At 31.4% G+C, this 15,023-nt stretch overlaps 2 protein-coding genes across 3 annotated transcripts; both read right to left on the bottom strand.

Annotated features, from left to right (window-relative positions):
* Positions 1-3,107: 3,107 nt before the first annotated feature.
* Positions 3,108-6,157, bottom strand: LOC132755982 (uncharacterized). Of its 2 annotated transcripts, none has more exons than XM_060746921.1 (4): positions 6,010-6,157; positions 5,297-5,357; positions 4,717-4,859; positions 3,108-4,324 (listed from the first exon to the last, which is right to left on the bottom strand). In XM_060746921.1, exons 1-4 carry the CDS (start codon positions 6,053-6,055, stop codon positions 4,176-4,178), a joined length of 399 nt encoding a protein of 132 aa, XP_060602904.1. In that variant the 5' UTR covers positions 6,056-6,157; the 3' UTR covers positions 3,108-4,175. The 2 variants fall into 2 exon arrangements, with proteins under 2 accessions (XP_060602904.1, XP_060602903.1); XM_060746920.1 differs by having other exon boundaries at positions 3,112-4,320; positions 4,713-4,859; positions 6,010-6,154.
* Positions 6,158-8,639: 2,482 nt separating this feature from the next.
* On the bottom strand, positions 8,640-14,901 carry LOC132755984 (uncharacterized). The gene is made up of 4 exons (XM_060746922.1): positions 14,796-14,901; positions 10,806-10,857; positions 10,177-10,319; positions 8,640-9,530 (listed from the first exon to the last, which is right to left on the bottom strand). The coding sequence occupies exons 1-4, from the start codon at positions 14,839-14,841 to the stop codon at positions 9,382-9,384; spliced, it is 390 nt and encodes a 129-aa protein (XP_060602905.1). The 5' UTR covers positions 14,842-14,901; the 3' UTR covers positions 8,640-9,381.
* Positions 14,902-15,023: the final 122 nt, after the last annotated feature.

Raw genomic sequence — 15,023 nt, forward strand, 5'->3', positions numbered from 1 at the left:
TCATATGCTTAATTACTAAAGCAGCATTCCTCCAGATCAATGATATTTTTCGTGAAATGTTTTAAAAATGTTTTTTTAAAAATAAAATATTGTGAAGTGCAAAATGCAAGTAATTTACACATTTTTTTTCAAAAACTGTTTATATTTGTTGAACTGGTACAGTCCCCCCAAAAAGAAACTTTTATGGTGAAACATCTGAATCATTATTTGCGTTAAGCGTTTTTGCAAATTAATAACTTTACACTGATTTATTCTTTAAAAACGCAAATTAATAATTTTACACTGATTTATTCTTTAAATATGGACGACGAGATACCACTTTGTTTTCATTTTATCACAAACTGTTTCCAGTCAACACTTTTCCCATGAGTGACACTTTTTAACAGAAAAAAAACAACAAACTATTTCATTTCTGAGGCTTAATGAGCCTTTTAATGTTAGAAATGACGTCATATTACACAAACAATGTCGATGCGACGGAAAAAAAACTTATCGTCACCTTTAGAATAGGTATATATAGAATACACATATAACAACAGCAACAACAACAACTATAACAACAACTATAACAACAACTAAACAACAGCAATACTTATGGTGGCTGACTTCTGTCATTTTGTGTATCGTGTCTTCGCCCTTTAACTTTGCAGGCGAAGACACGAGAACACATACTCTTTGCCCTTGACATATATCACCCACCATAAATACTGACTGTTATTCAATATACATACCAACAATCGGTGTTGTCTTCGCAGCATGATTTGTCACCCGTACATTCAAATGTGAAACCACCAGACTGGTGAGTGCAAGTTTCTTCACTACATACTTTGACGAAGGAGAAAAAACAACAGCATGTTATTTTAATGGCATTTTTCTTGTTTAATGTTACCATACTGTTAATACTATTGGAATTGAAAATTGAAATAAAAAACAGTATCTGCGTGGTTCGATCCTTGGTATTAAAGACACCATGAAATCTGTTTGAAAATAATTAGGAGAGTTGTCTATGTACATGTATAGTTTAATTAAGTATTGTCAAGCGTACAAAGAAAAAGATTCAGTGAATTGTCGAAATGACATTTTATTTTCGGAAAGTACGTTAATTATAATGGGTCCATAAAAATAGTAACGTAAGTTATAAGGAGAAATAATGTGATAACATAATAATAAATACAATCATATTTGCATAGCACGTGCAAATATGTCACGTGATCAATGAATATTTATATATTCCTTACACTATTCTTAATATAGCTTAATTTATGCCGAAGATAAACACCTTTGAACAACCCATGATCAGTCAGGTGTACATTCCTTAATTGAAAGAATAGTAATTTGCAGAAGGCGCATGCGCGAATTTATCGCTAAATCAACTCTGAAAAAGTTTGGCATATTTTGCAGTAATTTATTTTGATTTCTTATCTAATTCATGTGCAGACACATGTTGTGAAACCGTCTCTAGATATAAGAATACGGATCAACGTAATTATACATTTTTGAATTGGATTTATTAGATTTTGTCACTTAACACATAACCTGCTAAATTTCTTTAATGAACTTTCCCAACGTCCATTTTTGGGACTGTTCATTAAATTTGGGGATATCAATATATAAAATAGTAGTCAACCACCAGTGTACTGCCTGTATGACAAAACCACACGGTTGCGCATGCTAACCTGGCTCTAGACTGGTAGCAAAGGCTTAATAAATACATTCGGTTCCAGGAGGTCAAAGGTTAAATATCAAAATATCGTATAAACAAAACATGCTTACCTCTATAAGAAAGGATAAGAAATATCAAAATGAAATGAATTAAGTTCATGTTTATAGTAACAATAACACTTTGATTAAGTCCTGTTAATTAAACATTATATTGCGACAATCAATGGTACATTTGTTTAAAAAAAACTAAAATTATTGAACAATTGAATGTATGATTACGCAGATATGGGTTTTTTAAGGTGGCAACGCGGTGTAGGATTACTAACAACTGTGTTACTTCAATAGAATATAAATGACCTCGGTTCTTTGTCTACTAATTGCACACGTATCAAACAAAAATATAGTGTTAAATATTATATATCCAAAAAATCGAACCATATTTTTTTTACCCTTCTGTTTAGTCTTTTTGAAATCTCAATATAAATATAGTTAATTAACGTGACCTAATAGAAACATGATCTCTAGGCAACAAATAGTGACGTGAACCCGGCTATACCACACAGTGGGTCATCGGATAACACTTTTTCTAATTGGATATACTTCGGTTATTTCATAAACACAGCTGACAAATAAAGAGTCATACCTGTCAAACAAATGAGCCGCGTCATGACAAATCCAACGTAATGCGTTTGCGACCAGCATGGATCCAGACCAGCCTGCGCATCCGCGCAGTCTGATCAGGATCCATGCTGTTCGCTATCAATTTCTCTACTTGTAGCGAACAGCATGGATCCTGATCAGACTGCGCGGATGCGCGTGCTGGTCTGGATCCATGCTGGCCGCAAACCCATTATGTTGGTTTTGTCGTGACGCGGCTCAAATAAAGATGCCTTGGAGGTTATCGTGAATCTGGGGGAAAATCATTCTTAGGGGCAGTCTGGAAAATGCCTTTAGTAACCGGTGCCGACCACGAGCAGACAACACGTCTGATCCCGGCATGCACTTGTCACATGGGAAGAATAAATTGCCGGTCGCAAGTTCATGGGTTCATTTTGGTGATTATATTCACAACTTCATTAGGATCGCATAGATTATTTAAGTTATATTATTCTTAGATTTATAGATGTAATGTTAAGTTCTTTTTTGCGATAAGGAGATGAGTTATTGTTCAATCTTTTTATCAAAACTAAAAATAATAAAAAATAATATACAGAATCTCAAATTTTATTAACAAAGAAAACTTGGTATAAAAATAGAAAAAAAAAAACAGAAACGATTATTTTATAAAGGTAAAATGCAACAATGAAATAATGATTAACAATGTAAAAAAAAATCTATAACTTGTAAAAAAGAAATAGTTGTTCAATAACAATAACAACATGTAAATAACAACATAAAAATTATTATTACAAAGATAGTACATGTATATTGTTTTAGTTGAATATAACCATAGAAATCAAAAAGTGTTGAAATAATATCGCGGTGTTAAACAGAAAATGAAAATATAATTACTTTAACTGTGTAAATAATCTTGAATTATTCACATACTTTACGAAATACTTATTAATATATATCAAGTGCTAACTAAAGATGAATGTCTATCGATTATTAACTTAATAACATTTTTTATTTGATTAGAAAATAATATATTTTTAATTCTGTGATAGATGGTAAAAAGTCTGTTTGAAGACTTAAAAGGACAGCAAATAAACTTAGCATGCATACAAAATAATGATAAGACTTAAATCGTTGAAAAAATATCTTCTACTTGACAAAACACTTAAATATTGCCTGGTGGTCTTGAACTGTAAATAGAAGTTGTAAGCGTGCTTCAAATGGAATCGAATTAATAATTCGAAAAATTAAGACTTATCTTAAAGATAACCATACGATTACAGGTTAATAAATGTGGACGTTTAAAAAAACCCAAAAAAAAAAAAACAAAAAAACAATCGGATGCGTCGATTGAATAAAAAAATACATGTACACCATTGAGTGTTTTCAATGTCACGTGACGGTCTATCTTTTGTTAGTACAATTTTTCTTGCAAAAGTCAAGACACAAATCACATAATACACTTATATACATATATCAACTAAAATCAAAGAAGCCCGCTTCTAGATGCATGTGAAAATATGCGTTAAATGAGGTCAATGAACGTAGATTTAAAGAAAAGTTAAACACGATAAAACCCAATCTACACTATGAACATGTACGTATATATCCTATAAATCCGATGTCACAGATTCCAAAACAAAACTTGTAAAAAAAATCCAGACAAAAGCTGGAAAATAACACACAAAAAAGAATCTAACTTATTAATGCTGAAGAAAGTGCTTACGAAGTGAAAGTGATGTCATCGATTTACTGAGCTAGCTTTTAGTGAAAAAAAAGATAATCTAATTCTCATTAAATTTTCTTAGGCCAAGGTATCGTAGTTTCGTTTGTTAGATTTAAGGTGTTTTCAGTTTTAAATTCACTTTATCATCCAACAGGAACAGATCTTTGGTAATTTACACCGGGGGAATTTTCTTTTCCTCCTCAGGGTACGGTGGGAGGTAAACTTCTTTAATCGGCCCCTGGGGACGCAAGCTGTACTTTGGTGGTAAATCATCGTATAGCGGGTTGGCTGTGTGGCCCAATGGTGTAACCACTGTCCTGCCTAAAATTTAATATAGACATTGCTAAGTTCTCGGACATATAGAATAATTGTTTAATTATACGATAAAAGCAAACCAATTTGATTAAGTGCTTCTTGATGACTCGTGTTACGAAGTTTGCAGAAAACGTCACGTTCTATTGATACTATTCTTGAATTACCAGACCCATAGTAATTCTGTAAATTCGAGAAGTTCTATCTAATAACTGTTTCATTCACGTGGTCGAAAGTGCGATCTTTCATTTCATGACCTCTACTTATTTACAATTTGAAACTCGTAAAGTTACCAAACTTTGATTACAAGTAGTATGATGAAGTAAACAAGCCAGAATTGCCAAGCGCACCTGTAGATCTATAAAACGTATTTTTACATCTATTTATAGAAATAAACTTACTGCGTTTGTCCTCCTCAGGTTGTACCGCCGGCTTGGCCTTGCATTTCTTTACAATTGCAACAATAGCAATTATGAGGAGAGCCATGCATACGCCCCCGCCAATAGCAATGGCAGCCGTCTTACCAACAGAAAGCCCTTTCGGTCTTAAACAGAATGTTTATTCAATTGTGTAATTCTAATAATAATCTATGTTAATTTGGTTTTATAATTTTACGTACAGGTATCATATGCATAGGTTTATATATTCTTATATATTATACGAATTTTTAATTAATTTAATTCAGGAAAGATTGATTGAAATATTTATCTGCGCATTGAGTATGTTAAAAACTAAAGACATTGGAAAATTACTTTGTTGATATTTTGACTCAACTAATTACGCAACAGAGGAGAACTTTCTACTACGTAACAAAAATTCAATTTAGTATAATTATAAATAAAAAAAAACTTTCAAAAGGTCACACAAAAGTAGATTTGGGGTTATTACGACATAAGGCGATGTGTAACGTTTCGTAAGTGTTCGTAAGTTATCGTTAGTGTTCGTAATTGGTCGTAGCACTTTTAAAAGAATGATACATACTTGTCTTCATCCTCGTCATGACTGCTGTGTTTATGACGATGATTATGTCCTTGGACCAAACCTTATCAAAGAACAAAACGTAACATTGTCATATAACTGTGTTACATTCTAACAAACATTATTGTTTTCCATTTTGTCATTCTTTTATTTATTTAATTTTTTAAACAAATTTAAGCCTTTTTTTAGCCTATGACCAAGGTAAAATATACTTCAATGTATCTGATTTAGACGAATCAAACTTTGATATTAAATATAGTGGTACTAAGTGTAAAATTTGAATTGAAGTACAATTTTTGTAAAAGCGTTTTATCTACGGAAATGATTATAATATTTATTAAATGAATTATACATAAAAAGAAAAAAATAAATAAATAAATAAAAAAGTGTCGTATAAAGAAAAAGGATTAAGTCCTTAAAATTAAAAGTAGTATTCTTACATGAATCATATCAAATAAGATAGTTTAACATTTTGAAATTAATTGCAAATTAAAAAATGATTAACTAACGGAAATGATTATAATATTTATTATTAATAAATATATTATATATAAAAAGAACAAATAAATAAATAGATAAATAAAACAATGCCGTATAAAGAAAAAGGATTTAAGTCCTTAAAAGTAGTATTCTTACATGAATCATATCAAATAAGATATTTTAACATTTTGAAATTAATTAAAAAAATGATTAGTTAAATAATGTATAATACTAACCAATTACTACCAGTAGAACAAGCACGGTAAATTTATAATCCGCCATGTTTAAAGTCCACCGTAGATGTAAATGTATGCGAAACTAGAACAGTTGTGGTACATATTTAATTTTATATATCGATTTCATCGATCTTGGGTTTACATTTTGACCTGCACTTAAAACGACAGGCTATACATTTGGAATACGATATGCGTTTTAGAAAAATAGTTATCTTAAATGCTGTAATTTTATACTCTAGATAACGTAGATAACAATCGATCCATTTACGCACAAAACAACAACAACAACAACATAAAAAAAATTCCGCACCGTTTCATCCATACTGTGCATAAACTAAAATAAACACTTGTATATGTGAATAGAATATATTGTGCAGAGGTCCGAAGGTTTAGTTAACATTTACATCACATGAACAGAAAATTTTAAGTTAAATAGCACAGAAAATTACCATGTTCTGACATAACATGAAATCGCATCTATTAAAGCCTTAAAGTATGATAAACTGTAGACATTGTTATTGCTTTATGCCCTACGCAGAATGCGCATGCGCGAAATGCATCATTCATTGCTATGGAAAATCGTATTATAAAAAGGTCTATAGCTTATAGCCTGTTCTGCATTATGGTCTTATGATAAATAATTAATTTTCTTTATATGTGAAAAATGATCTTTTTACTCACTTAAAATGTTAGGACATTTTTCTCAAGTTTGATATCCTTCATCTGGAGGTATGTAGCTTTCATTTCGCTATGAATCTAAAGTTATTTGAGTATGTCAAACAATTATGCGCTAAGCTATGTATTTATTTAAGCAGAATTTATAAAATTAATAATCTCCGAACGTACAAGTCATAAAAAAATGAAAGGCAATTGGTTCCATTCGGTGTTTGCCAGTGCCTGATACAGTTCGTAAATAAACATTTATTCAAATTATTCAATCGATTGATAATGGTAAAACGGTCCATTTAAAATTTGAAGGATTTCAAAATCATTAATTTAAAAAATCGGAATACATAGAGAATACATGGTTGATGTCGGGATGGAGAAGGTTTATCCGGTAGGAGAGAAAGTGTATCTTGGCGAGCTTTAGCGAGCCAAGATTCACTTTCGCAGCGAACCGGATAAACCTTCTCTATCCCGACATCAACCATGTATTTGATTTATCCTGTTTTTAATCATGTTTTTAGATTAATTAAATGGTTTAATTCTTACTTTTCCCCGTTAAAATAACATCTATACGTAATTTTGTTTTGCTGCTAACCCTGTGACGTCATCATATGACGTAATGACTGAAGATAGACAAGTTTATCCGGCAGGGCTTTATCCAGCTGATGATAGGGACAGTACTTAGCAGGATAAAAAACATAGGCTACCAAAGTATTGAACCAGGTCAGATTCCATTGATGTGTCGCGTGGCGGGCTCTTTGCTGGGGGTAAACACTAATCAAATTCGAGTCCAGCAGGTTAAGGTTTTCACAGAATCCGTAATTCGGTCGCTCTTTATTTATATAAAAAAACAATTATTAAAATATTCTCTTATCAAAGTGTATACAGCTATACCTTGCTGTATTTGATATTTAGTTCCTTACTCGAAGAAAACGCCCATTTGTTAATTTCCTGTAGAGTACATGCACATGCACGAATCAATTGCTAAAATATATTTTGAAACAAAAATGTTGAAGAATTATTAACGCTTTATTCTGGTTCCTTAATTTAATTCATGTGCGTTAAATCACATACATACATTTTGTGAAAAGGTATCTAGATATAACTATAAAAATCAGCGTGATTACACAACTTTTGAAATTATATTGTCAGAATAATTTCACTGGCTACAGATTAAGATACGTCTCTTATCCGACACGTGTGACGTTTGATCATCTTCTGCACTTGTCACGTGGGAAGAATAAATTGTCACCCACTGGCAGGTCAATAGGCTCTTTTTTGTGATATATTTCTTAACGTCATCAAGGTCACCGTCATTTTAATATTAAAGCTGTATGCATGCAATGATGAATTCAGTTTATTATGTTTTCGACAGGGATATATGTTCACATTATTGTTCAACTTTCTGTTATAATGCTGAAAATAATACAAAACAATATACAGAATCTCAAATTTTATTAACAAAGAAAACTATAAAAAAAAAGATATAAAAAGCAAACAGACAAACAGAAACGATTACTTTATAAAAGTAAAATGGAACAATGAAATAATGATTAACAATGTAAAACAAATCTATAACTTGTAAAAAAGAAATACTTGTCCAATTTAACACCAATGACAACATAAAAATAACAACATGTAAATCAACAATATAAACATTATTATCACAAAGATAATATGGTGTTTTAGTGGAATGTAACCATTGAAATAAAAAAAACTGTTGATGATAATATCGTGGTGTTATAACAAAAATTGAAAATATTAAAAACTTAACTGTGTAAATGATATTGAATTACTCAAATACGTTACGAATATTTTGATTGCTAACTAAAGATGAAAGTATAACGATTATTAACTAAATAACAATTTTTATTTGCTAATAAAATAATTGTTTTTTATAAGATAGATGGTTAAATTTTGTTTGTTTATTTGCACAGTTAATAAACTTAGCATGCATAATTGCATATATATATATATATATAAATTAATGATAAGACTTAAATCGTAGCAGATTTATCTCTTTTTTTACAAAACACTTAAAGATTTCCTGGTGGTCTCGTACTCTAAATAGAAGCAAATTAAAGTTTTAAGCGTCTCTAAACTGGAATCTAATTATTTTTATTATTTAAAATTATTTAAAAAACTACATTTACACCATTGAATGTTTTAAAAGCATCGTCTTCAATGTCTCGTGACTGTCTATCGTTTTTTAGTACGTTTTTCTTGCATTTTGTCAAGACAAAAACATATTATACACTTGAATACAATGTATCAACTAAAATCAAAGAAGCCCGCTTCAAGATTATATGTGAAAGTATGCGTTAAAATGAGTTCAATTAACGGAATTTAAAGGAAAGAAAAAACGATTAAAACCCAAGCTTTACTATGTACAAGGTATATCCTACTATGGTAATAAACCCGATGTCACAATTTCTAGAACAAAATTAAAAAAAAAATCTTAAAAAAGGGTTGGAAAATAACAAACAGAAAATAATTTAAATTATAAATGCTGTCGAGGGTGTTAACGAAGTTAAGTGATGGTATCTATTTGTTAAGGTAGCTTCTAGTGAAAAAATTTTTTTTATTCTGATGAATTTTCATAAGTTATGGAATACCGTATTGCAATTTCTTTTGTAATATTCTGGGTATTTTCAGTTTTTAATTCACTTAATCAAAGGAACAGTTCGTTGTTAATTCGTTGTTAATTTACACCGGGGGAATTTTCTTTTCCTCTTCCGGGTACGGTGGGAGATAAACTTCGTTGACCGGCCCCTGCGGGTGCAAGTTGTACTTTGGTGATAAATCATCATATAGCGGGTTGACTGTGTGGCCCATTGGTATAACCACTGTACTGTCTGAAACACAAGAGAGAAAGAGAATAAGTTCTCGAGCATATAGAATACTTGTTTTACGAGTTAAGCAAAACAAATATTTTTTGCAGGACTAGTGTTCCTTACTCATTTCTGTTACGAAATTCGTAGAAAAAGTCACGCTCTTATGGTACTATTCTTAAACTACCAGATAAATAGTAATTTTGTAAAATTCGACAAGTCATTACAGGAATTCCATCTATCATATAACTTCCATTATTTTATGTCTACCATTGTCTAGCATTGTATTGCATTGACTTTTATTGTTTTGCATTGTATTTTTATTGTATCGTATCGTATCTTAACGTATTGTATTGCATTACATTGTATTGTATTGTATTGTATTGCAATGATGTTGTAATATTATTTTGTTACAGGTCATGGACATTTTAGCCTAAACTAGAGGGTTGTTCACATGTGAATTTTAAATAATAAAATCTTCTTCTTCTTTTTGTCGTCATGGTATAGTACGCGTAATGTTTTATTTCACGACCTCTAGATATGAGAAACTTGAAGCTTGTAAAGTTACCAAACTTTAATTATTATGAAGAAATAAATCAGTCAGAAATGACAAGGACACCTGTCGATCTATGTGACGTATTTTTTGCAGCTATTTATAGAAACAACTTACTGCGTTTGTCCTCCTCGGGGTTCACCGCCGGCTTGGCCTTGCATTTCTTTACAATTGCAACGATAGCAATTATGAGGAGAGCCATACATACGCCTCCACCAATAGCAATGGCAGCCGTCTTACCAACAGAAAGCCCTTTCCGTCTAAATATAGATATACATGATAATTCAATTGTGTAAGTTCTAATTACAATTTATGTTAATTTGTTAATTTGTTCTTGTAATTTTACATAAATGCATTTGACTACAAAGCTAATGTTGTAAATTCTTATTAACTTTTTAAACTTGATCTTACTTAATTTTATTCAGGAATGAATTGTTGAAATATTCATCTGCGTATTGAGATATAAAACATAAAGACATTGGTAAATTTAGCAAAAATGATCCTTAGAGAATGTATTCCAGTCGCTTAGTTGGAATTTCGTCTCAAATAATGACGTAACAGATCTGGAGGAGTACTTCCTTTTACGTAACAGGAATTACTCATGTATAATTATCAGGCCACAAAAGTAGATTTGGGGTTATAACGATTTTAGCCGATGTGTATCGTTTCGTCAGGGTTCGTAAGCGTCCGTTAGAGTTCGTTAATGTTCGTTAGAGTTCTTAGTCCTTTAAAAGAATGATACATACCCGTCATCGTCATCATCACTACTGTGGCTATTGTGTTTGCCATGGACCAAACCTTATCAAAGAACAAAACTAAACATTGTCATGAAACTGTATTACATTTTAAACACATCTGAGCCGCGTCAGGAAAAAACCAACGTTTTTTTTGCGACCAGCATGGATCCAGACCAGCCTGCGCATCCGCGCAGTCTGATCAGGATCCATTCTGTTCGCTTACAAACCCTATTACAAGTCGAGAAACTGATAGCGAACAGCATGGATCCTGATCAGAATGCGCGGATGCGCAGGCTGGTCTGGATCCATGCTGGTCACAAACGAATCCCGTTGGTTTTGTCGTGACGCGGCTCATTTTTATTTGTATATTTTTTTTTTGACAATTTTAACTTTAGTATTATTAACGCGATAAGATATATGCGTCAGCACTATAACTAAAACTGCATCTACGTGTAATCAATGTTTGGTTTAGAAATATAAAAGGCTGTCGGAAGAAAGGGACTGTACACATGTTTCCTGTATAAGTGGTGCTATATCTAACGATGGAGGGGACATTATGCCCGAATGATAAAAGAATCTGATCATAATTATGGAGGTTCTAGTCAGATGCCGGTTTTTTATAGTGCACATGCGGACCACAAAGTTAAGAAATCATGATATAACCTTAAAATATATATTTTAACTATTCACGGTGCAAACGTGATTTTTGAGTATGAATAACTCGACTCGATTATTCCATTAAAGAAAAAAAATCTTTTAAAACGACAAGATTGAAAATGTTGCAGGCTCGGTTTGATTTAACCTAAATGCCTTCTAGCACCGGCTACTTAAGCAAAAATCAATATAGAAGCATCCCTTTAAAGCGGTCTTCATTTTGTATTTTCTGTTTTAACAATTATTCTATGTTGTTACAAGCTAAGTATTTCAGAAACCTTATCTCGTAGCAATGTAAAGCCTTGCCCGAGAGCTATTTAAAACGCATCAGGGATGTATTTTTCTAAATATAGAAGATAGGGAAAGGAATCGTCCATTTTAATACTAATATTTAAATATAGGATGTGGACCGGTAGATTAGGCGAATCGTAGGGGTTTCCTTATTGTCCATGATTATCTATGTATTTAATGGTCGGCAAAATTTGATTTTCTAACTTAATTCATTAAATTTTTATTTGATAATTATATGATACGATATATCTGAAAGCCGCTTGAATATAGAAACATTATCTAGAGAACAGTGTGGCCATACCACGTGACATTGACGTCATTTTCGGCATCATTTCCAAGACAATTACGCTCGATTCGGAAAAGAAAATAGCCGTAAATATTTTATTTCTGTACCAATTTATTTGAGATATGCACCAGTCTACGGGGAAAAATATAAGCTTTCCACAGAATATTGGATCTTTGTCAGTTTATAAGCCGTTTTATCAAACACTTTGCATAACCTTGGAAGTTGCTTGTATTAGAGCGGGCTTCAGTTGCAAGCTATTTCGTTTTCTGGCGTTATCTGGTCTACGTCATGATTAAAAAGTCAGGTTTACATCAACCGGGAGTACGGAAGGCAAAACTCTACCTTAATATGGTCATATTTTTATTATGAATGACATAAATCTTAAATTTTTATTCAATTGTCAATTTTGGCACCACTTCCAAGTCGAAAAAAAGGACTACAGTTTAAAGCAGATTTTACAATCCGTTCCAAATGCGAAGCAACATGACTACCGTTCTCTTTCTAAAATTTAGTTTTTCATTGTTGATCTTTCACAGAGAGATGGTGAAAAAACTGATTGTTCCTAAAAGCAATAACACTTACTTGTATCGCAAAAGTGCACGTCAAATCACGTAGATTTAGTCCTGTCGGAAAATAATATTTTGGTTTCGTTTTGAAGATGTTTAAAGTATTGCTCATTTTATCCTATGTAGTAAAATGTGTTTTATTCTATTTCACAATGGCGAAATTGATAAGAAATATATGTGCTCTGAGTGAGAGAAAGAGTTAAAATAAAAAACACACTTTTGTATGCTATGGAAAGGGTTACACTTTAACGCGAGTGTTGTAAAGCTAAAGGTATTTTTTCAGTTTATTTTTGTAAAGAGTAACTGACAAACACTGACACTCGTGAATGTGATGTATAGGTTCTTCTGTCTTCAAAAGAGAGACTTTTAAAAGGTATGTATTTTTCTGGAATTGTTGTATAATAAATTTCTAGAGTTTGATAAACGAAATCACAATTTGAACTTGGAAGTTGCATTACTTGTGATTCTCTATTTATAAAAAAGACCTAAAATAGCCATGAATAAGAACGAGAATGGACGCCATGTGGAGTAAAGAAAGTAGAAAATAGTAAACAGATAAATGATTTTACAAACCAACAGCCATCGATCACAGTCAAATTTCTTGAAACAAAACATTCAAAAAGACGGAAATAACAATGATTATCAATAATTATTTAAATTTACATTAACATCTGTAATAGCAACATCGGCAAGATCTACGACTGGGGTCCATATGCCACTGATGCGTCCATTGAATAATTGATAGCTAACATAAGCTTAGTAAAATTACGATTACATTTGAAGAGTATATTCAATTTTTATCCTTCAACTGTCAAATGACTTACTTCTTTATTTACATATTTGATAATTCACTTATTTAGTATATGCGTCATGTTTGTCATTTTTTAGATTTTAATGTGTGGTCCATTTTTAAATCTTAAAATGCCACAAAAAGCCTGTTGAGGAAATCTGCAGGTCATGCCGTGTGCAATAATCCATGCATTTACAGCCAATGACTACATCGATAAGAAATAGTCCCAAATAGCCCTATCGTTTTTATTCAGTTGAAAGAGACATTATTGTTAAAAAGTTCTCCTCGATTTAAATGTTTTCAAACCATAAATATTCCGTTCCCTTCCTCTCTTTACAATGTATATTGGTGAGCTCTCTGATAAAGCTGAGTTGACTGATATAATTAACTAAATTTGTCAGATATGCAGTTTATCAACAGAAATAAATGCAATTACAAAATAAATAGTGTTTAAAAGTGTGTTTAATAGTGTTCTTAAGTGAACGAAGTTATATCCAGTTCACGAAAAACGGTTACCGTGGGTATGAAAACAGGATGTAAAAATATTTTTTATCAACGAGTGCCACTGTGTTACAAAGCTGAATCTATCATACCAAAACATTGCTACAGGTTCTTTATATGTATGTGTGGTTATACGTATAAATAACTCTTTACAAAAGAAAAACCTTTGACTTTAAAATTGCCGCGTTGAGGCGTAACCCTTTTCACAGCATACAAATCGAAGTGATCCTGAATGTGCACGTTCATTGGACAGGCTAGCTAAGTCAATCCAAGCCTGCAACATTTTCAATTTTGCCGTTTTGGGCAATATTTAGGGTTTCTTTTTTGGCCATATGAATGATTTCTATTCATAAACAAGTCTTAGAAGTTACATATGTGAGAATCTTTAGACGAACCAGAAATGTACATTTAGATATAGTGTTTGCGAATATAATTTAAAACAATACTGTAAACTGCCTTACATCGTGTAAAAATTTGAAATGAAGTATTTTTTTTTTTATTTATTTTTTTTTCTTTTGTAAAAAGCTTTTAATACGGAAATGATTATATTTAGCTTTTTATACGGAAATGATTATATTTATTTAATGAATGATCAAAAAGAAGAAAAAAGATATATAAAAAACAGTGTCGTATAGAGAAACAAGATTCTATCTTTAAAATGTAGTTTATTTTTCCGTTGATATTCTTTACATGCATTACATTAATTGAGATAAAATTGTGTCTTTAAATAATTAAAGATTAAAATGTTTAAACGCCATGCCAGTGCCGTATTAAAAAAATAATAAGATGTAGGCCTTTAGATGTAGTTTTCCGTAGACATTCGCATATGTATCATATAAATTGTAGTTTTGAAATTAATTCAAAATTAAAAAATGTTTAATTCAATAATCAAATAATTAAATAATACTAACCAATTATTGTCAGTAGGACTACCACGGTAAATTTATAATCCGCCATGTTTAAAGTCCGCCGTATCTGTGAACGTATGCCAAACTAAAACAGTGGTGGTACATATTTAATTATAATAATTATATCGATTTTGTCGATCTTGGTTTTACATTTTGACCTGCACTTCAAAAGACAGACTATATACATTTGGAATATGATATCAAAACTATTGCGTTTTATCAATAAAAGCT

This window comes from Ruditapes philippinarum, unplaced genomic scaffold (assembly GCF_026571515.1).
Source record: "Ruditapes philippinarum isolate M1 unplaced genomic scaffold, ASM2657151v2 ctg4226_1_1_1_1, whole genome shotgun sequence".
Classification (NCBI taxonomy): Eukaryota; Metazoa; Mollusca; class Bivalvia; order Venerida; family Veneridae; genus Ruditapes; species Ruditapes philippinarum.